The sequence below is a fragment of the Toxotes jaculatrix genome, chromosome 19 (genome assembly GCF_017976425.1).
Source record: "Toxotes jaculatrix isolate fToxJac2 chromosome 19, fToxJac2.pri, whole genome shotgun sequence".
Lineage (NCBI taxonomy): Eukaryota > Metazoa > Chordata > Actinopteri > Toxotidae > Toxotes > Toxotes jaculatrix.
In genome coordinates, this window is record NC_054412.1 from 11,500,833 (window position 1) to 11,524,169 (window position 23,337).

At 42.0% G+C, this 23,337-nt stretch overlaps 1 protein-coding gene across 3 annotated transcripts in view; it reads left to right on the plus strand.

The window, feature by feature from the left end:
- The window catches only part of eya4 (EYA transcriptional coactivator and phosphatase 4), a 44,526-nt gene that overhangs the window by 2,012 nt on the left and 19,177 nt on the right, over positions 1–23,337 (plus strand). For 2 of the 3 annotated variants that reach the window (XM_041063854.1, XM_041063855.1), the window contains exons 2-4: positions 2,285–2,345; positions 18,894–18,943; positions 21,333–21,454. In XM_041063854.1, coding sequence (XP_040919788.1) covers positions 2,313–2,345; positions 18,894–18,943; positions 21,333–21,454 — 205 coding nt within the window. In that variant the 5' untranslated portion in view covers positions 2,285–2,312. Of the gene's footprint in view, positions 1–2,284; positions 2,346–15,153; positions 15,514–18,893; positions 18,944–21,332; positions 21,455–23,337 lie in introns of those variants that run through there. The other variant, XM_041063856.1, reaches the window with a different exon arrangement.

The window sequence follows — 23,337 nt, forward strand, 5'->3', positions numbered from 1 at the left end:
ATGTCCCAATTAAACCCAGAGTTACAGATATGAGGGAGAAGCAGCCCGTCTCCATCTTTCATGTGAACAATAAAGACATTTGGGAAGGTAATAAAAAATCGATTTGTGCGTTAAAGCGATTGCTAGGTCAATAAGGTTTGAGTAGAATTTAATATGTGACTTTTTTTGACTACAGCCTCTGCAGCCAGCAGCAGTCTGCGGTTTGTTCAACATTCTCCTCTCTTCGGCTTTTATAGCGTGAAATTACCGCAGTGTAGCTGTGTAGTCCACTTTCTACTCCTCCGTCTCATATGTGTTTCTTGTGTCGCTGTCAATAGCCATAGTGAGAAATATAATTCTCTCTTCTGGGACGATGAAGGAAATGGCAGGCATTATTGATTCACTGTGCAGTGTCAGGTGACTGCTGGGTGGTTTCGTGTGTAGTGGGATACAGCACATGGGCAAACCAGTTGGTCATGGGCAGTTCAGAAAAAATTAAGCGTTTTTAAAAGCATTAAATTTGACATATAAGGACCTGTGTTAACCTACAATGGTCTTACGGTCCCTGAGAGGTGTCACTTATACTATAAACTAAAACTTTAATGTCCCAAAAGTCAGACAAACCTTTCATTACCCATAACCTGATGGGTAAACTGTAGTTTGTGTGTGTGTTCACGGTCCACTACATCCCTGCTAAAGAGGAATAAATCATGGAGGGGGAGAGTGAAACGCAACTAGATAGGCTGATTCTGCCCTCCACAAAGGTGAGAGAGGGTGAGAGAGAGAGAGAGAGAGAGAGTGAGAGAGAGAGGGGAGGCAGTGAGGGAGGGGTGGAGGGAGTGAGGGTGAGGGGGGTCAGGGAGGCTTGGGCACAAATCAATTCACCTGAGAGACGCATTATTGTCTTCGGTTTCAGGCGAGGAGGAGCTGAACGCTATGAAAAATTAAAAGGATGCCAGTTAGTTTAAAGGATCGAGCCAGAAAACTCCACCGCGCGCGAGCACATGCACACGCACGCACGCACACACATTGAACTAACTGAAAAAAGTCATTTATTATCCTAATTTAATGTTTATATTTGTTTATTTGAATCCGTGTTTTAGGGACAAATTTTATATTAAGTTAATTCAAAATACAGATCAGCCTTTGTAAAAACACCTCCTTTATCACTTATCTGTCTTTTGTGTGAATGCAACATGCATGCACACCATTCACACACAGGTGTGTGAGATAGATGCTGATATACAGTATATTCTTACTGATCACTCTCTATGACACGAAGCCTTCATCACACTGCGCAGAAAGCGCAGCATGTGCAGCTCGTCCTTGGTGCAGGTGCAGAAAAATATTTATTGACTTAAGCTGAGGTGTAACAGAGCAAATTGGAATTAAGATGTGTTTTTCATGGGGAAAACTAGCTGGAAATGGTTCAGTGGCACTCCTTACTACACATGGTGGGAACCACAGATCTAATGACAGGGAAGGACTTTTGTGTTTCCATGTGAGTGCGTGTCTTTGCAGCCCACTCTTTTGTCCAACTGTCAAACTTTTCTGACGGCCTTTGCACGATATGGCAGAGAGGAGCCATTTTGTGCTGTGCTGTTCTGTTGGGATGATGGCATTGTTTTCCATTGTTTTGTCCTTTTGTTGCAGCGTCATTCTATGCATGACAGTAACCCCAAAAAAAGGACAATGTAATTTCTTGTCTTCATTTTTTTGATCGCAACATCTTATCTCACTTAAGCTGCAGATAATCACTTCAGCCTCACCGTCACTCCAGACTCCTGCACCAACCTGTCTCCTGTTTAGTATTAATAGGGTCACTCACTGTCTTTGTGCACTAGCCAGCCACTGTGTCTGTGGTCCAGAGCCAGCCAAGCAGCCGTATCATTTCCACTTCTCCATTTTCATTGTTGATATTTACTTCTGCAATTATCTCTCCACTTCACCCTCGGCTGAAGATGATATGCTGAAGTTAACGCTGCTGCTTCCCTCCTTCAGTCTCCTGTTGCTCACACATAAACACACTGACAGAAGGCCTAATCGACAGATGCACAGACGTAAAAAAGAAAAATAGAAATTGAGACAGTACGATGAATGGTTTCACCCAAAAATGTGAGGATAAGTGAGTAAACTTGTTAGTCAAGACGTGTTTGAAATGTTCTTTTTACAGCATCTCTCCAAAACAGTCAGTAGTGGTTATTTAAAAAAAAAAGAAAAAGAAAAAGAAAGAAATTAAAAAGGTGACCTTTTCATTTTCTATCCACTGAACCATGTTTTATTTTCTCTTTTTTTTCAACTCCAGTGTGCGGTGGATCACAACCAAAGAAGCCATGGAGGCCTCACAGGACCTCAACGAACAGATGGTGAGTTAAAGGCTACTGTATGCATGTGAGTGTGTGTGCGTTTGTGTGTGTGTGTGTGTGTTTTGTGTATGTGAGTGTGTGAATGAGTTAACCTTGTATTGGCCACACAAGTCTGAGGTATGGGTGCAATGGAGAGATGTGTGTCTGTCAGTGTGTGTGTGTGTGTGTGTGTGTGTGTGGTGTGTGTGTGTGTTGTGTGCTGTGTAATACACAGCAGATGTGGTTCAGTGAGGGTACAGTAACCATATGGCAGCAGTCAGAGTGAATGAGACTTGGACATAGACATTAGTTTAGGAACCGTGTGTGTGAGTGTGAGAGGAGTGTGTACGTGAATCTGCGAGCATCGGTGTGCAAGTAATTCAAGTGAATTCATAGTCATTTAGATTATTGACTAACTAAATTTAAAAAGTTGGACTTATTTTTCATCACTCCCATATCTTGTAGACCTCAGTCACGCACTTAGGCACTCACACACACACAGACGAACACACACAGCCTGAGGGTTTGTTAGTGTCTCAGCACAGCAGGCCGTCTCTGCGTCACGTCAGCACAGCGTCCCAGTTCTGCTTGTTTAAAGATCAGGCCGTATTGTTGGGAAAATGATTTTGGCGGCGAGCGAGGTCCACTCGCATTTCAAAGTCGTTAGTCAGCCACCAGAACAGGTGTAATTTCATCTCCTCCTCCTCCTCCTTCATCAAGCCTGGTCCTCTCTCTCTCTCCCTCTCTCTCTCCCTCTGACCTGCCAGCCTCGACAGTAATAATAGCACAAAGTGGGACAGAGCACATGAAGTATGTTGTTTTTCTCCCACTTTTTGTGTTGCTCTGTCAGACTCGCCCTGGGTTAGATTACGGGCTGACCCCAGTGAGGCACTGTCACTCACACATACTGTACACTACATGAACACAACAACACAAACACACAGAGAATTTATAAGAAAGAAAGAAATAAAGAAGGAGGAAGAGAGGCGCATCCATCTTGTCTCGCTGCCATCCAAATATCAAATATTGATGTTCATATTCCACAATTACTTCACCTGCTTTAAATAGGGCAGTGATATCATTTATAATGTGAATTTGAGCTGGGGCTCAAAGACATTGATTAATTGTTCAGGTTGGAAATGAGACCTCAGAGCAAGGGCAGAGATTTTAATCATATCACGCAGACCTATAAGCCTATAGAGCTGAGATCTGTGACTTCTGGAAATGTTTGGTCTTTACCCTGTTTTTGCTTTCGATATTCAAAGTTAGTTGGATAATTACATTGGAATAGTTGTTATGAATTTATCTTTGAATCACTATCTGTTATCACTAACTTGATGAAATTTTGGATTTACAGTGCATAATCAAGTTTTCAGTTTATTATGTACATTGAGATAAAGTGAATGAAGTCTAGTAGTAGTAGTCTAGAAGTAATGTAGGGCTGCAACTATTTCCATTGTCAATTAATATTTTGGTTCTGACAATAGTGAAACATGCCTGTCACACTTTTCCAAAGCCCAAGTCAACATATTGAAATGTCTTATTTTGTTCCACCACCAGTCCAGATCCCAAAGATATTTAACAGTCTAGGAGATGAGGAAATCTTGCAATTGAAAAGGTGAAACCAATAAACATTTGGCATTTCTGCTTCGAAAAATTACGTTAAACAATTAACTGTATAAAAACAGTTAACTTTCTGTGGAGACTGTGCAGTCTATACAATGACCAAATCCAAGATATTCATATCATACAAGAATATCCGCATTGTACATGGTAAATATGTCTTCCTAGTCAGTTTTAAGGTTTGTCAAATGACAGCTTTCGCACTTCAATTGAAAATGAAGGTTTTAATTTGTAAATTGACTCAGTAATTGAAATTCATTTCCTTTGAATGTTTTCCTCTTGTTTAATATTTAAACTGAAAGTGGCTAATTCTTTCCTCGCACTGCTTCATTGAAATAGGCGTGTCTCGGGTGACTAAGAAAACAGCGCAGACCTCACACACAAAGTTTCGGGGAGTTGTCTGTTGATATCTGATACCCCCACCCCTCCCTTCTACCCTTTAAAGCCCCTCACCCCCTGTCCCTTACTTCCTCCACCCCACCCTTTTCCCACCACATCCATTGCACCTCATCTGGGTTATGGTCAGGCGTCCTCTCTGACCGCCTGCTTACCAAAGGCCAGCCTGCCGTCTGGGGTCCTCAGGGAGCACTGGAAGGAGCCTGAGGCAGGGCCAACAGTGGTTAGCCCCATAATGCTACTTTTAGCTTGTTTAAGTGTCTCACTCCACCTGTTGTCACATACTTGCTTAGCTTTGGAAAAAAGGTGCTAACTTTTTTTTTTCTTTTTTTCTTTTTTGGTTGTTTTTAAGTGATTATCTGGTGACATGATGATGAGGAGACATTAACGATGCTGTTTGGATCAAATGTTTTATTATGAATTTACTTAAATCATTAGCATCAATTTATATAAGCATTAAGTAGATATCTTGTTAAGATAGACCAGCATGTGCCCTTGAGTATTCACACACGAATACACACAAACTCCACATGCAGTCCCTCAATGACTCTCAATCTGACAGAGCCCTGATTGAAGTCTCCAGTCTTCTGGCTAGTGGAGGAAGCAGTGAGAGATGGGGGGAACGGCGGTGTTTGTTGACCCCAGGGAGCCTTGCAGGATTTAAACGTATGACCACCAGAAGAAAAAAGTGAGAGAGATGGAGGAGGACGGGGGGGAAAGGGGATGAAAAAAGAGAGGAAAAAAGGTTCTTTTAGCCGTAGCCTTTTCCTCTGGTGCGCTGGGAGAGGCCCCGAGTATGGCAGCTGTCCCAGTCTGTGTGTGTGTGTGTGTGTGTGTGTGTGACAGAAAGACAGAGAGAGAGAGAGAGAGAGAGAGAGAGAGAGAGAGAGAGAGAGAGAGAGAGAGAGAGACCAAGTTAAAGGAGGAAAGGGGTCAGGTTGCACCCCTCTTTCACCCCTACAACCCCATACAGACACATTCACACAAAGTTACATGCAGCAGCAGTAGCTAAATACGAGCACAGCCCAACCCTGATTGCCAAGATTACATTGGCGTCATAGACGTCGTTTCAAAATCTGCCCAGCGACAAGGCGTGTGGACAGATCACAGAAGTGCAGAGTGTAACAGCTACCCCCTGGCATCCCTCTAGTAGCCTGGCATCCTAGTTGTGGCACCAAGGTGCACTTCAATTTCAGCTTAGTGTACAGTGATTCTTGTAAGATTTATGTTTAGTTGACAGCTGAGTGTTGCTGAGAGAGTCGGCCATTCAGACTTCCAGTCACCTCCGTCTGAGCTATACTGACGGAAAGAAATATTTGGGACACTTTTATTATGGTCGATAAAGGAGGAGGTGAATTCAAAGAGTAGCCACAAAAATGTGGAACAAAACAAAACAATCACTGTATCCCAGGACCCCCAGTGTTTTTACACTATTGTTTTTTTCCTCTGGCATACTTAGAGAAGCATAATCTCCACAGACAGCTGTTCACACAATTCTCTCACTGTTCCTATGTTCTGAACTGATTAACAGTATCTCTAATGACTGATCGAGTTATAATGAGCCACACTGGGAGCCTCACTAAAATAAGTGAATCAGAAAATTGAAAACGGTGTTGATATCTTTCCACGGAGCCTAGGTGAACAAGAATTTTGTCCAGTAAATTTCTGCTGTCGGTCAACCTGGTGAAGACAGTTTGTCCAGTGGCTGTCCTCTTAGTTCCTCCAGAGCTGCTGCTGACTGGACAGTTGTTTTTGAGGATGGAGACAGCTGAATGGAGGTCAGAGTTAGTGTGGACTGAATGAACACTCACATCTTGTTTTTGATGTGGATTCCCGCCTGAGAAGCTCGACAACTATCTCAGTGGTATATATAAGGCTACAGCCAGCTGCTGGTTAGCTTAGCTTAGCATAAAGACTGGAAGTTTTCCCCTGTTTCCAGTCTTTAGGCTAAGGTAAGCTAACTGCTACTGACTGCATGAGGGGACGAACAGTGAGTGTGATACTGATCTTCTCATCTAATTTTCATTAAGTCAGCAAATAAACTCATTTCCCAACATGCCCAATTTTCCTTCACTATTATGAAGTTTTGCAGTGTGATGTTCTCTCTGGAATTTAGAGAGAGAATTCTATTCACCCACATAGAGAACTGGTGATTTTTGTTTTTTTGTTTTTTTTTTCAAAATCTACACTGAATTTTGGAAACGTGGAGAAATCGGCCCACGTAAATACCACACTTTAGAGGAAGGATCCTACTTTCATGTGAAAAATGAAGTAAGGACTTTTATTTAAGATGCACGAAACAACCCAGAGCATCTGTGTTTCACCAAAATCTATTTGGTTCTTGCCTTGATTCAGATAATTTATAACTCATATTTAGGAGAGCTGAGTGAGAGTCTGGCCGACCAGAGAAAGCCAGCTAGGTGTGAGGTCAGCAGGTCACAGACGGCCTGTGAGCCAATCACAGCAGTCTGACAGATTGAAACCCCCCAAACAGACTGGAGAATCCATCTAGAAACCCAGAGCAACCGGCGTGGGCTTTCTAGAGGAACGCACCAGACAGGAAACCACATGATATGTGTGCTTGAGTGTCTGCTGTGTGTGTCTGTGTGAGAGTATATGTGTGTGTGTAGGTGTTTCTTTCTCTGTTATACACATATACTCTCTGTGGTGTGGGACAGCTGAGGTCATCTGAGTGGAGACTGTCTCATACTGTGACCATGCTTGTTTAATGGAAGTCAATCAGGGCACAACATTTCGTGCCAAGATTTCTCACTTTATTGATTACTCAAAGAGTTTTCAAGGAAAACCACTTTATTACCAGATGTTACGTTTCTCTCCACGGAACATTTTAATATGATGAAGTTGATTCTTTAAGAAAATACACCAGTAATGACAATCAATTCAAACTCTTACTTCAGATTCTTACATTACATGAACAGAAGTCCCCGGTAAAGTAGAAAAACATTTGTATTCTTTGTTCCCAGCATCCTTCCATAAATAGAGCCTTTTGATAGCACAGCCCACCTTTTGTTCTCTCTGCTCTGCTCAATCTGCCATTGGTTATGAAAAAGGGAGCATATTTCCTCATTTTTCTGGGAAGGAAATGAAATTGCAACAATTGTGCTTTGGTTACGGAGGAACCTGCCTGTCCTGCCTGCCGCGAGAACTTCCTCTGCTGCTCTGCTGGAAGATTGGATTTCTCTCTCTGCAGTGCAGAATCAGAGAGGTAGCGGAGGGGTCGCCAAGGCCAGATAGGCCGTGACCCGGGTCTCTGTACTCAGTGACTATAGCTGCAACTAACAACTATTTTCATCATCTATTCAGTATTTCTGTTTTCTCAATACATTGACTGTATGTTTTATATTTATTGACAAAGAGTCAAATTCATCATTACATTATTTCTTACATATTGGTAGTAATACATCAATTTTTTATACTAGCATTAGCAGTATGTTAAAGTAGTGCTAGCATCTGACAGGTGGAGCAGTGGGGGGGTCAAAGGTTAATAGAATGAACAAAGCATGCTAAAAGTTTTCCAGTATCACTGAGACCACTTCAGATTTGCCTTTTCATCTTCAGTTAGTGCTACATTTATTTACTGATGTCTTAAGATGTCCTTAGGAACCACCTTTGTCCATGTGACCACGTTTGAACTGGATCTAACCAGCGCTGATGTCCAGAGAGGCACATTTTTTTTCTGCCTGTCTTCCTGTCTCTCTATCTGTCTGTCCCACCTTCCCGTTCTCCGCCAGCCTGCCCGCCTCTTCGTCTCTCCCTGTGTGTCTCTGGCTGGAGTGATGATTCAGGGCCTATTGTGAAGTCAGCAATCCGATACAGAGCCAGCCCGAAAGAGCAGGGAAGGGGGGGTTACGATGGAGAGAGGGAGGGAAGGATAGGGAGAGCAGAGGGGGGATGAGAAACAGAAGGGATTATGGGTTTTCTCATAGCCAGGACCATGTTGTCTGGAGCCTGGGGTGCTTTGGCACCCTTACCTGTCCTCTGCTTTACCTGTTGCTCTCATTCTTCAGTTTTGCCTATGGTCTCTTCCTCTTTGTCCTCCTTTATCTTTGTCTTTCTCACACCCCCGAGCTCCCCACTGTCCCTTTATGGACTCTCTGCCCTTCCCTCTTTTCTTTTCCTCACTTAGGTACATCCTCTTCTCCCTCATTCTGCCTTCCTCATTCGCAGACATATGGTATTGTGAGTGATTTTATTAGGAAGACGATATGAAGTGTTTCAAGGCCTGGTATGATGGAACAGCTTGCGACTTTTGAGACATTCAACTCCTGTTCACTCTCCTCGTCGCGCAGGGCAGCAGTAACTTCTAATAATCGGCTGCATATTGGATCTGAGAGCAGATGGCATGTGTGTGTGCGAGAGAGAGAGCACACCTATCTGTCTGCTGAATGTCTCTCCATGTGTCGTTTTTTTAAGGGTATCTACCTTATGTTGTGCCCCTCACATCCACACACACACACTGTGATGTCATGAGCAGCATTATTTAACAGGCAGCTGGGAGGCCATTCATCATTTAATTAAAAGCGTCTGAAAGGGATCTGAGGCCTAATGAGATTAGCTTTAATTATTGATGTTGCTGCTGCTGCCACAGACACGCACTTACACACACAAGCTCACAAACACACACACACACATTCCAGTTATGACCAACACAGACACTCAGACGTTCTTAGAAGTCAGACTCTCAATCTAAACACACAGAACACTTGCATGTACACTTTTTGCTTTTCAGTTCTTTGCTCTCTTACCTGGTCTTTTTCCTAACACACACACATGCACATCATTGATTTCGCTTCACGGTGGGATGTAGAGGTGCTCAGGGGGTGGGTTGGTGGAATCGGAGGGGGGAGGCTGCGGCATGAGGACCGAACGGGGGGTGCGGTAGCCGCGGTCGAGTTGGGGATGAGAAAAGGTGAAGGGGGGGTCAGGAGGACGGTGTTGTGTTTCTTCAGGTCCCTCACAGCAGCAGAGAGGAGCTCTTACTGTTCTAGTCCACTCACTCTATTCTCCATTTCATCAAATTGAAGTCTGCCGCAGAATACAGAGTCCATATAAATACCAGTGGATTTATTTCAAAAACCATCTGTCTGAAGTGATACTTAACCCTTTAACATCCTTTTCTCACCTTTTATTTCCCCTTAAAATTTATCCTTAAAATGATTAAAATCCACAATTCCCTGCCTTGTAATCATTTAATAAAAATCAGAAACACATGAGACTATAAAAAGTGAAATCTCACCCAGGAAGCGTAGCACCAAGCTAGTAAGAGATTCAAGATAGCGGCTCACCACTGCCCCTACAAGGGGCCAATGGTGGCCCTACAAGAAGTAGTAGCCCTGTTGCTCTCATGGAGACTTGAGGCTTATATTTTCCTTTTTTCCCCAAAATCTCAGTTTGTTGTCTGCTAAGCACATGATAATGACATATCCCAGAAAAGATGTTTTGCCATCAATTAAACTTTACAGCTGTTTAAGGGGAAGCCAACCTGGACTAAAATTCTCTGAAAAGTAAATTTAGTCCACGTTTACTCCCCCTTAAATAGTTGTAAGGCTTCTAACACTCATTTTTTTCATTCATTTCAATAGAGATATTACACATAGATATCTTATGTGTAATTTTATATTAATTTCCCCAGAAATTCAGCCTGACATACTTAGCTGCTGCTTGTTGTACCTTAAAACTGCTCAAAGATAAGTTTCTAAATCAAGCCTTACCTTTGTTAACAAACACGTATGGAGGACTGAGGACATATCTGTAATATTATATCCTATATACTGTGACAGCTTCTACCGTGGAGACTAACCTGCGCCTGCCTTCGTGCCATGACTCATACACATCATGCAACATGGAGCAGGGAGTCATGTATTGACCCATGAATTGAGTCATTCAAATCAGTTATTTAGGGCTGCTGAAATAATTGATTAATCATTTTTGTCTTGTGAAATGTCAGTGATTAATCAAGTAATTATTTCAGCATTACACTTTTCCTCAGTTCTATCTGCAGCTATGTGTCACAGTCTCTCTCTGTCTTACTACTGATGTGCATTATATCTTTAATAAGAAAATTTCATATTGAGCTGTGTATTCTTAAATGTGCTTTTTTGTCCCTGAGTAGAGTGATGGCCAGAGTGCTTGTGTGTGCGTGTGTGTGTGTGTGTGTCTGGTCAGCCATGGACTGGTTTAAGTTTCTCCCAGTTGTTTTTTTAATCACTCTCATCAGATTAGCTGAGCAGGGGCAGTCGAGGCCAAACGCTTCGCAATTAACAGCGCAGAACCGGCCCGCACACACACGTACATACACACACATCCATCAGTGACTTTTCATTTGTCTCCACTGAGTAAAGCTGCATTAAATCATGTCTGTGATCCCCTCACTCTCCGAGACAATGAGGAGCCAATTTAAATGGCAGCTATGAAGACCACCAGGACGGCGAGTAGGATGGAGAGCAGCCTTAGTTACCGTTCTCCTCTACTGCTCCTCCTCCTTTCCAAATGTGTATTCATAACAGGCACAACATTCACACAATTAGATAAAAATAATCTTTGGGATTTTAAAATTAGGGGGGTGCACTGATCACCCTTGCAACTTTGGGTGGCCATAAAGGCCCAGAGATGAAAAAACAAGACATTATTTTTAAAGATGGCCCTAAATACAGCAGGAATTACTCGCTGGCTTATAATTGAAATCATCAAACTCCATAACTTCTTGCCTTGTCATCAGAAGAAATGCTTCATTTAATAAAAATTGGAAACACGTGATAATGTAAAAGTGGAAATCCAGCCAGGAAACACAGCACCGCTCACTGCTGGGCAGTAACACATTATTTAGTAATGCCTTACAGTAATGTGACGACTTTCTTCAGTAACAAGTAGTGTGGTGAGTAAGTTAGTGAAATACCATTATTTCTTTTTGAATGACTAATGTGTAATTACTTGATTATAGTTTTCAAGTGACAGTGGCCAACGCTGGTCATCAGCGACCAGAGGGATCCCCAAAGTCTCAGTTTACATTTAGGAATTTACAGATTGCAGTTTTAAACCGTTGTTGTGTTTTCAAAGTTGTATTTTATGCTGCAAAATCAGTCATTTCTTTGTTTCTTCTATGCAGTAAAAGAGCTTATACAATTTCATTTTACGTCACATGGAAGACAGTGTGAGCAGGGAGGCTCCCAATAAGCCTGTTTAAATTCACTGTTTTTTCTTTGTCTTTTCTTTGTCTTGAATGGCGTAACATCTCTGTGCTAAATAGCTCGGAGCAACCTTGCTTCATGTTGTTCTCTCATTTCCCAAATTGTTCATATTGTCTTGGGGGGTTCAACATAAAGGCCAGCGTCTAGTTTTAGCTCTATTTTTGTCATTTTTTTCTTTCCCTGGGCAAAGGTTTAAAGACATGTGATACTTTAGGTGCAGAACCTGCATGTGAATATACTTTAATTTCTGTGTCCTTCAAATTGTGAGCAACACCAATCAGCTCTTGGCAGTTTCATGTGAGCATAGACAGGTAGAGAGAGGTACACCTGGTGAGAGAGAGAGAGGGCGATGTTTTTGGAGAGTACCTTTTCACCCAAACACCTCCTCCTCCTCCTCCTCCACCTCTTCCCTGCTCCATAGACTCACCCTGTTCTTCCCTTTCACTCCCTCACTTCTTTTTTTTCTTTTATAGCTTCCTACTACACCTGAAAAAGGGGCATTTTTGGAGGCATAAAGAGAGGGATAGTTTTACACCTCCCCAGGCTGGGGGAACTGGGGGGTGGAGGAGAAGTGGTGGAGGGAGGGAGGAGGCTCGGCACAATGTATTTTACATGAAAGGAAGGGGATTGAGTTACCACACCGATAACTACTCATACAAATGGGGAGAGCAGAGAGCTTTGAGCAGGGGACAGGTAATCGGGTGAGTGTGTGTATACGTGTGTGTGTGTGTGTGTGTGTGTGTGTGAGAGAGAGAGAGAGAGAGAGAGAGAGAGAGAGAGAGAGAGAGAGAGAGAGAGAGAAAGAGAGAGAGAGAGAGAGAGAGAGAGAGAGAGAGAATGTGGAGGATAGATAGAGATGGAAGATGTGTTTGTGTGGTGAGTAATATCCTTCATGAGTGTGTTTTGTGGTCGTCACACACCAGCCGATAGGCAGGAATGACTGGATGATCACATTGCACAGGTGTGTGTGTGGATGCCTGTGTTTGTGCTTGTGTGAAAAAAATAATTTCTCTCTATGATTCCTGTTAGCTATGTTTTGGGAAGTCTACACAACTAAAGTTTGTCTTCTGTGTGGGTCGCTGACTTTGTTAGTTTTTTAAATTTAAGTTTAAAATGTAGGAATAATTCAATACTTTTGGGAAATTAGGCTTTTTGTGTTGCCAAGAGTAAGATGAGAAGATTGCCACCACTCTCATGTCTATATATACGGTAGATATGAAGCTAAAGTCAGCAGCTAGTTAGCTTAGCTTAGCATAAATAGACTAGAAATAAGGGCAAGCAGTTACACTGCCTTTGGTGAAATCACAACTTTTTGTTTTCACACTTGGTTTTTTTTGTGCAAATTAAACAAACTAGACATGAAGCGTAAATTAGCAAGCTTTAGAGACACAGGTATATGGATTCAGAGTTTCATATGTACTATACACACACAAGACTGGTATCAATACTCTCATCTAACGCAAGAGAGGGAAGAGAGCAATAATGAATATGAGCCAAAATGTCAAACTACTCCTTTAAAATTGCATTTGATTAGTCGCTAAACTTTAAAATGTAGCTGTAAAGTGATTAGAAATGCACCTAATGAATACTGTAAAGTAAAAAAATCTCGCTTCAAAATAAATAATGAGAACGAACAGCAACAAGACAGATGAGACAAAAAGGATCAGAGTCTGTCTCCATCTGTCTTGCTGTCCAGCAAGGGGAAGATAAACTGCTGTTGTTCCTCTTAAAGAACAAAGTTATTCTCAAGGGCCTCTTAAAAGGGAGCGAGGCACCTCTGTCAGACACTTCTAAAACACTCCTAAAGTCAACAAAAACCAAAGCCAAGTCCTGTCATTTAGCTGTCTAATATACTACCTGCTTTCTTTGCTCAGTTCACTGCTCTGATGTGGCCATGCCACGCTACTGTTTTGTTTTTATTTTTCTTTATTTTTCTTTCTTTTTTGGGGGGGATATTTCATTAACCGTGTTTTGGGACGTCTCCCCTGCTCCCTTCTCTGCTTGCTGTGAAAATATTTCATCGGGGATGTTTTTGGACGACCCCCTCCCAATGGGGTCCTGCCTGGCTAATAATAAAGTGCTTGAGTTGTCAAGCGCTTCGGCAACACCCTAATCTGTTCTGACAGCTAGTCCTCCACATACACTCTCAAACGCCCAGCACACATGCACACAAACGCATGTCGGCATGCACATATAGCAACAGACATTTGCGCTGATGTATGCACGCAGTTCCACAGACAGTCTATCAATCAAGGTGTTTAGTGGGGGTTCGGGGGATAAATGCTGTGGGACAGGGCCGCATGCTGTCACCATGGTGACCAAGCTAAAGGTGGCTGGTTCACAGTTGGAGACAGTGGCCCTGTTCCAAATTGGTTTCTAGGTCTGTATTCATCTGGTACCCTTCTCAGCTGTTGTATGTAGGAACATTCAGACTGCTCTGTATGTTGTTAAAGGATTAGTTCACCCAAAATAAAGTTCTCACTTAATTATAGCTGTGCAGATATGTCTGTATTTACCTGCCACTGATCAAATATGTGGGGCTTCTCTTTAAAATGATGACCAGCCCCACTGAGAAACACACAATACTAAATGCTATGCTACGCAATGCTAAAATTCATGTGTATAATTCTGAATGGTGCTGGTCTGGTTTAAGCATGTGTATGAGTGTGTGATCATTTCACATTGTTTTACACATGGTGTGTGGGTGTGTGTGTCTCTTTGTGTCTTTGGGCGTGTAACTCCCCTGATAACACCTTGAGGACGATAGTGAAAGAGTGCCATCTTCAGACCGAGGCAGCTGGGAGATTTATGGGTGTGTTTGTGCATGAGTCCACCTACTCGATGCTGTACCCCCCGCATCCCCACCCCTCCCTCCAGCTCAGCTACACTTCACATATGACACACACGTGCAGCCCGTGTGGTTCCAGTTAACACAGATTGAATGTGTGTGTGCTCAGGTACATGTGTGAGTCTCTGTGCGGCGTGGTGACATGGGGGTAGACGTGTGTGTGTGTGCCATGGTCCGGGGTGAGGGGGTGGGAGGGGAGGGGTCAGCTGCATGGTGTGAAGTTTATAGTCTGGCCTGTACTTTCTACTGCACAGCAAGACATTGACATTACATCCTCACCATGTCTCCATTTACCGCTTTAGCTTCGTGGAAGCAATCACGCGAGAGCTGCCATCAGCAGGATTTGAGTCATACACACGGATGTTTTTGATTTTAGGGGCTCCAACTTGTTTGAGTTATGTTTTACATTTCAAATTCTTCGCCATGTTCTTTTCCATACGCAGTCTATAACTGCAATGTGGAATTCAGTTCATTTGTGTCTATATTGGGAATGGACCCACACACACACACACACACACACAAAAAATACAGCTACATCAGCTACATTTAAAAAGTTCTTTGGTTTTAAATGTAAGCTTGAGTGAGTCTGTGGTGAGTGACAGCCGAGAGGGAGAGAGAGAGAGAGAAAGAGAGAGAGAGAGAGAGAGAGAGGGGAGGAGGAGGAGGAGGAGAAGAGAAAAAGAAGGGGAGGAGGTAGAGGAGGAGGGAAACAGGACGAGTGAAATGTTCCCCATTACTGCAGGAAGACAGGAGCTGTGAGTGGACTGACCTCAGAGACAGAGAGATAGAAAGAGAGGAAGGGAAGAGAGTAGTTTACATGCACTGTCTCCTTTTTCTGCCCACTGCATGTTTGTTCAGAGTCAAACAGAAAAAGAATGCATTTTCTCCTGTAGAGCAAAAACAAGAAAAACGTGGCACCTGAACTACAGAGTGCGAGGCAGGTAGATAGAGTTGAGCTGAAGTGTATTCTTGCTGGAGGTGTGCGTGAGTGCATTTCTGTTTGTGTGTGTGTGAGACCAGCAAGCCTGTGTCTGACGGGAAGCTGGTGGATCGTACAGCTCTGTAATGCTCTGTGGAAGTATAGGACTCCTAACTGACCTGATTACACCCTGAGGTAAGAACGGCTCTTTAACTCTGTGTGAGAAAGTGTGTGTGTGTCTGTGAGTGTGTTTTATGCCTAAACAGTTGTATAGTTGTATTTTTCAATCAGACATTTTCCGTGCTATTAGTGTATATTATGTTGTGTTTTTCTTCTCACTTCTGACTGAAATGCTTTTTTTAAAATATATATATAAAAGAAAAATAAACATTGCTTTTAATTTTTGATGTTAATTTCATGAATGGGTGCAATATTCAGAGCATTCAAAAAAAAAAAAAAAAAGATTAGTGGGTTATGGTGACAGCACTGTAATTGTTGCCAGTTACAATTCAAATTAATTTAAGTAAAATTAATTCACACTTTAACTATATTTCAACAGAATTAATTTTGGGGTTTTTTGATACTATAAATTATCATTATGGGATATTCTTGGAAATGTATACTTTGGGGTTAGATTTAGAATTATAGGAAAGTATGTCATTTATCTGTTGCCTTTTTATTTTTATTTTTCCACAATTAAGAAAATGAATTAAAAGTTCACAGTTCACAAATATTTGAAATTTGGACCTTTTTTTGGTTTTGTTTTGTTTTTTGTGTAAGTGGAATTGCCGCAGTTATAGAAAACAGATTATTTGGAAAAAATATTTTGAAATTTGGTTATAAATCCAAATGTTCCTTATATATAAGCGTCAAACTTGTATAACAGATTTTCTTAAAGCCCTCATATATCAATTGTGAAGAGCAGAGTGAATGTGTCTCTGTGTGTGTGTGTGTTACTCAGTGTGTGTGTGTGCAGCTCTATGCATGGTATCAGATGTCCCATTGCAGATGGGTTGGGTTATTACCAGAAACACATAGCGCTATTCTTCTTTCTTTCTCCTTCTCTACCCCCTTTTCTCAACCAGCGCAGGGTTTTCACAGTTTGCCAGAAACAATAACACAAACCTCGCTGATGCATCTTTTATGTCATGTTTTATATTCTTGAATGAGCTCGTTAAAAACAAATAAAGGAGAAAACAAGGAAACAAAACTAGGACCAGAACTAGGACTGCTTCTGCTTATTTCTGACTCACACCTACTGTTTCTTATTATTGCCTTTTTTGGGTCATGTTATTATTACATCCATTAGATGATAAACATCTTTTAGCAAGTAAAAACACAAACATAGCAGTGTGTAATTCCCTTAAATAAATCATTGTTATTAGTGCTAATTACCTCGGGTACCTGTATTTATCCCTCAGGGAGTCCCTGAGCTGGGCAGGTTGTGTTCTAGACCGGTCACCCGGCCAACCAGGTCAAAGGTCACCTATTTAAGTGGCTCAGGTGACACAAATGCGTCCTTCTGGCATCGTGGCCACCTAAGAGTTCACTTAGAGATCCTTCGTTTTGTTGTTAGAGATGAAATTGTGCGAGTTTTAGTACGGGATACGGAAAGAGGAAGAATGGCATTGACTATCTGAACGCAGGACTACTTTGAAGTGAAATAGATAGCGCTTGGATTTTTGCAAATAGTGAAGTTATTGGATGTCGACTGGATCATAAACATGATGTGTATTGGGTATGGTAAAAGTGTCTTCTAATGAAAATTAAATTTAAAAAGTTTTAGATAATTTGTATGTGTTAAACAGAAACAGATTAAAAATGCTCCAGTTGGAAAAAAAAACAGATAAATAAAATAAATGTGTTTTTTTTTTTTTTTTTAAATATGGAACAAGTATTTCTGATATTGGGGGTGAGATACTGAAAGAGGTGAGACACTCAGAGAGGTTGACAGGGAGAGAAAGTGTGTAGTGGATGAAGCACGATGATAAAAGCTTTTCAGGATCAAAGCCCGCGTGTGCTTGTGTTTTCACAGATCATGTTGAGGCAGAAACAGCCGGGCTTGTGTGTTTCCGTGTGTGTCTGTGAGTGTGTGCATGTATACGGGCCGTGCATACACCCACGTTTGTATGTCACCCTGCGTGTGCGTTACATGTGGATTGCAGTTTCTCACGGCCATGCCGTTGATGCCGTGACTGACAGCCTTGTTAAATTTCGGTAAAGCATGAAACCTGACATGAAAGTGGCTTGTGTGTGTGTGTGTGACTATGTGTGTGTGTGTGTGTGTGTGTGTGTGTAAAGTGATCCATACAAGGGCACCGACTAACCTTTGAACCCTGTCTTAAACAGCTAAGTGCTGCTTCTTATTCACTCTCAGCGGGATCCTCTAATCAGAACCATAACACCACAATGCAGCCCTCTACACACACACACACACACACACAGAAATGTCCTATTTTCCACATACCTGGAGTTTAGTGTGTGCTTGGTCAAGCACTTTCTCTGTATACTTACCTGTGATTGCGATAATGTGTAAATGACTTGAATATATGCTGCCTGGGTGAATTGGACTGTGTGTGCGCGTGTGTGTTTGTATGTGCATTTCCATGTGCGGGTGTATGTGTGTTTGGCACTTCACGCGTGCCCTACACCTCAACAGTGTGTTGACACAGTGATTATAGGGCAGCTGGTACACATTGGCCCTCGCACCGCCCTGCATTTACTGTTCTAATTAGTTCCTGTTCCCAAATAAGAGAGAGGAATTTTAATAGAGAACCGCTGGTCTGTCGTCTAGCTCCGCATACCCTCACACGCAGCAACACATATAAAACCAGCCTGTGTGTTAAGCATGGCGAGTGTGAGTGCACACTGAGGTGGAAAGGCTCTGAGGCTGAAGTGTGTTTTCTTAATTCTTTTTTTTTTTCCAAACTTCAGTGATGACGGAAAAGCTCCAGCTTACAGTGATTGACACAGCCAAATGTCTCGGTTACCCCCCAAAGTCGAGGCTCAATTTAGTGTCTACGCTGTTTTAAGGATGAAGAGTGAGCTCTGTGACCTAACATGACCCTACCGTGACCTTTCAACTCTTTAAGGGTTGAGGAAGGGGCTTGAGCTCAGGGTGGAGCAGGGTCACAGGTGAACAAGGGAAAGTTAATATCTGTCATTTAGACGCCAGTTAGCACTTCTGTCACAGTGGTGGCTGCAACTGCTCACGCTGGGTCTTGATTTATTATTTTTTCTGCATTTTAGTAACATTTAAGTAGCCAAATGCAACACGTTGCTATTTTCTGTTTACTGTGAGGTAACATAAGATCAGATTTGAGTTTTATTCCTCATTGCCGGAACGTCTCTTCTGTTCTTGTAAGTGTTGAATTTTATTTTGTTGTTATTCACAACAGCTCAGGATACTAATGTGATTTGTAATAAATTTGTCATTAACACTGGTTTATGAGGCTAGTTTATGACACACTAAACACTGGTTCTTATGAACTGCATGTAATGCGTGTGGTGGGGTGTGTGTGTGTGTGTGTGTGTGTGTGTTTAGTAACATTTCCTCTCATCTGGTTTCTCTGCAGGTGAAGAAATCACACAGTGAATCTCATGTTCCAGACCCTTCAGACGCCAGGTACGCTCATATCTGTTTGCATAATATGACAAACAATATCAGGTTTTTCAGAACATTATGTGAGTGCGGTTGGTGTACAGTTATGTGTGTATGTGTGTGTGTGTGTGTGTGTGTGTCCCAGTTCTCTGGTCATGGTGCAGAGAGGTGAAGTTTCACTGCAGTTGCGAGCTGTGATGAGCTCATCAACAGTTTCCCAAGACCTCAGTGCCCAAAACACACACACACACACACACACACACACACACATGCACACACACACACACACACACACACACACACACTGATCCAATCAATCTAAGGATTAGATCTATGCAGCACATACAGTAATTCATTTCCATTGATTATTAGTATTATTAATACATCAAGTTGATTAACGGGGGAAAAAAATCTGCAGTTATTTTGATAATTTTCAAGCAAAAATAGGGAAAAAGAATTCTCTGCTTTCCGCTTCTCAAACCAGAGGATGTGGAGCTGTGTAGAAACTGCAGTTATATATCACTGTAAGGTGATGATCTTTTAGTTTTGGGCTTTAGTTCATAGAAAACAAAAAAATCACTTTGGGCTCTGGGAAGTAGTGATGTGTGCTTTTTTACTATTTTCTTACATTTTAAACAACAAATAATTGATTAATTGATTACATTAATAACTGATTAATTAAAAAACTAATAGATGAATCAATTATAACAATAATCTTTAGTTGCAGACCATGAAGTATTTATTTTACACAATGCACAGGACATTCCAATATGATGCAGCGTGTTTTTTCGATGACCAGACATAATGTGAAAACCAGAAAAGAGTTTATGAAACACCAACTCCTGCCATCGCCTCCCAGGAGGAGCGAAACAGAGAGCAAAGGGGAAAAAATGGACGAGGAGGGGAGACAGAATCATTTCCTGCTGTTGAGAGACAAAAGAAAAGGATGGATGAAGAGTGTTGAAGCACACAAGAGTGAGAGGAAAAAAACGAAAGTGAAAAGTGAAAAAGCACCATAATCTGTGAAAGTTGTTAACTTTTATTGTATGTATGCATAGCAGGGATATTTTCGGCTTTTGTTTGAAGTTAGGCCTTGGCTCAATGTCTCATACACAATGAAGCGTTGTTGATGTTAAAACAGTGATCAGTGTTTTTAGTCGACAGGAGCGCAGAATGGATGTTTTAGCTGTAAACAGAAAAAAAAAGAGTTGACAGAGAGAGTTGATTTACACTGTTTATCTTTCATACGTTCCGTTTTTTTCACCCTTGAGCTGTGTCTTTCTCGTCTGCTGAAAGCTATATGTTTATACCTGTCAGTCTGACTGTGGGTTGCAGTCATGTGTGGTGATGCTATCTGCCCATAGCATTGAGATGGACTACTTCCAGACCGCCACACAGATGTGAAACTCTCTCTTTTAGCTCTCACACACACACATATCTACACACAAAGCGGTAGACCGGCAGCCCGCATTTGTTTAATTCTCCCTCCATCTCTGTCATTTCTCGCTTTGATGTCTCACACAAGAGCACAAGTGTGACCAAACTGCGGGCAGCATGAGTCAGGGCTGACACACACACACACATGCACACACACGTTCATATGAGGTACTGTCCATACACACACACACTGACTCAACATTAAACTATGCCTTTCACCAAACAACATGTCAGTGTGCGGGTTTGTGGCAGCAGTGATGAGGAGTCGTGAGCGAGTGTTTTATGTTGCTCTTCTCTCATAGTGTGCATGCATGAAAATGTATTAAAAACAATTACACCTCTCACTGGGCGTTACGGACCCTTGGAAGAGTAGTTGTTGCCACGGTAACAACTAATAGGCATCCAAATAAACAATAAACAATGACAGATGAAAGACATACTACTACTCCACCGTAAATATGCATCTTCATTCTGTTCATGTCTCTGTTTACTTCCACTTCCAGCCATCAACATACACATACGCACACACGCACTCTCACTTTACCATTACCACCTTGTGTGCTGGTTTGTCCCAGTCATGCATGTGGAACACATTGTAAAACTAAAGCATGCTGGCAGGCTGTGGTTTTGTATTGGAGCCCAGAAGTGCATACACATACACACACACACACACACATTCTGTAAAAGAGCCAAAGAGCCAGCAGGCCCGCAGACAATGTCTAGCGCCCCCGAACACATGCTCATGTAAGCTAACTGGTACGGAGAAGCATAAAGTTTACGACTCTGCGTGTATGTCAGTGTGTGTGATTCCTGTGTGGATATACAGTGTGTCACCGAACATATTCACCGAGATCCCAATGTAATATATAGAGGTGGGACATTCCCAGCTGTGTAAGCACATTGCTGTTGATCTGTTATCCATTCAAAAATCATACTTGATCTAATTTTCTCCTCGTCTTCCTCCTCCCTCCTGTAGGTCTATGGAAATGCAGGACCTAGCCAGTCCTCATAACCGTGTGGGAGGTGGAGATTCGACAGGCTCCAAGCTAGACAAGAACAACCTTGGCAGCCCTTCCATCACCACCAATGGAACTGGAGGTGAGAAGACAGAACGTGTTCAGTTCTACAGTTATGAATGGACAGTCTGTGGTCGTTAGATTTTTGATAGTTTTAGTCACCAATAAGAATCCTTAACATTAGAAAGAAAAAGTTGCTGCTCAACCACTGAATAAAATTGCATGAATTCTACATGAAAGGCATAGCTTATTTACTTTCTTATCAAAAAAAAAAATATGAGAAGGTCGATACCACTCTAATATCTGTACAATAAATATGAAGCCACATCCAACAACAAAATATGTACAAAAACTTATGCATAAAAATGAGCAGTGGTTTTAGAGGAGGTCAGATGTGGGACTATTTCTTGGCTGGGAACTAGCATAGCCTCCAGACTAAGAAATAGTTTGGCACATAACTATCCCTCAAAAACCGCAACTTGTCGTTTTAAGTTTTTTCTCTTACAGATTAAACTAATGACATTTTAATTAGGGAGTTTTTGAAGTGCTAGAAAGATGGTTTTGTTTTCTGTGTGTTCTTTGACCAGGCTAGCTTTTCCCCAGAACTTTTAGTCTTTATGCTAAGCTAAGTTTACAGGCTCCTGGCTGTAGCTTCACATTTACCCTTCAGACATGAGAGCAGTATCACTCTTCTCATCCAAGTCTGGGCAAGAAAGCAAATAGGCATACTTCCGCAAAATAGTCCAATCTATTCCTTTATGTTGTGTGAATCAATCCATGTTTTCATCCGAAATTAAGAAAAACAAAAGAGTGTTTTGTCTTTGAAGTCACTGTCCATCTTCTGCTGAAGGTTGGAGACCTACTGTTTCAAACGACACATAAGCACCTCATGCTGGGATTTAATGATGCCTCATTTCTTAAACTAAAGAAGAAAATATGTAAAGTCTATGTCTATCTAGCTCTCATGCATTGAAAGTGCATACAGTAAGTCACGTTGGGCAAAGCCTTTGGTAAGTGTAATGTTATGAAATCTATTGCAAAATCATCAGTCAGACAGATTTTCAGCATGGAGAGATAAGTACTTTTTGAGGAATTTATAGAGGCGGAAGGAGACGCGCACATGCAAACGCACACATACACAACCCACACCCACGCTGGCATGAGTACTTGAGTAAACCACTGGAGAATGTGTGTAAACACACGGTGAAGCACTTCTGCTCTCCTCCACGAACCGCTTAGCAAAGTGTGTGTGTGTGTCTGTGTGTTTGAGTGTATATGTTTGGGTGCAAGCCCAAAATCCCACTGGAAACTATTTCCTCTACAAGAGCATTAAAGCATCACCGCTCTCTTAGATGTCAACACCAGTGAGTCCTCTCCTCTCTTTTTCTTCCCCTTGTCCCACTCTCTCTGTTTCTTCCTTTTCGTTTTTCTCTGTCCATCTTTCTGTCACCTTCTTCTCGTCTTTTTCCTCTGTCAGCCTTGATCTCCCCCTCTCTCATTCTCTGACCTCTGGAATTGTTTTTGACAGGTCAGTTTGATGTAATGGTATTGGATGTAAGTGCTTTTGTTGAGGGCAATCCTTTGATCTGTCGCAGTTTTAACAGGCTATGGAGACCACTTTTAATAGTAATGTAATGGAAAAAGTGAGATGCTGCATCTCAGTCAAACTTCATGTGTCAAAACACACTCACAGTGGGAGAAATAGCCGCGCTCAGACTGGACTTAACAGTGCATTCAGGCCATATTAGAGCACATTAAATCATTTTTGATGAGCTCACAGTTAATGGTTTAAGCAGACAGAGCTGGGACTACACGCTCACAGCCAAAACAAACTACATACCCAACATTCCCCTCACCTGACATCAGCCAGCGCTTGGACCCGCGGGCCATCTCCATAGCAACTCATTTGTCTTCATTTGGGCTTGTCTGATGGGTTGTATTGCTCCCCGAGGGGATTAATGAAGT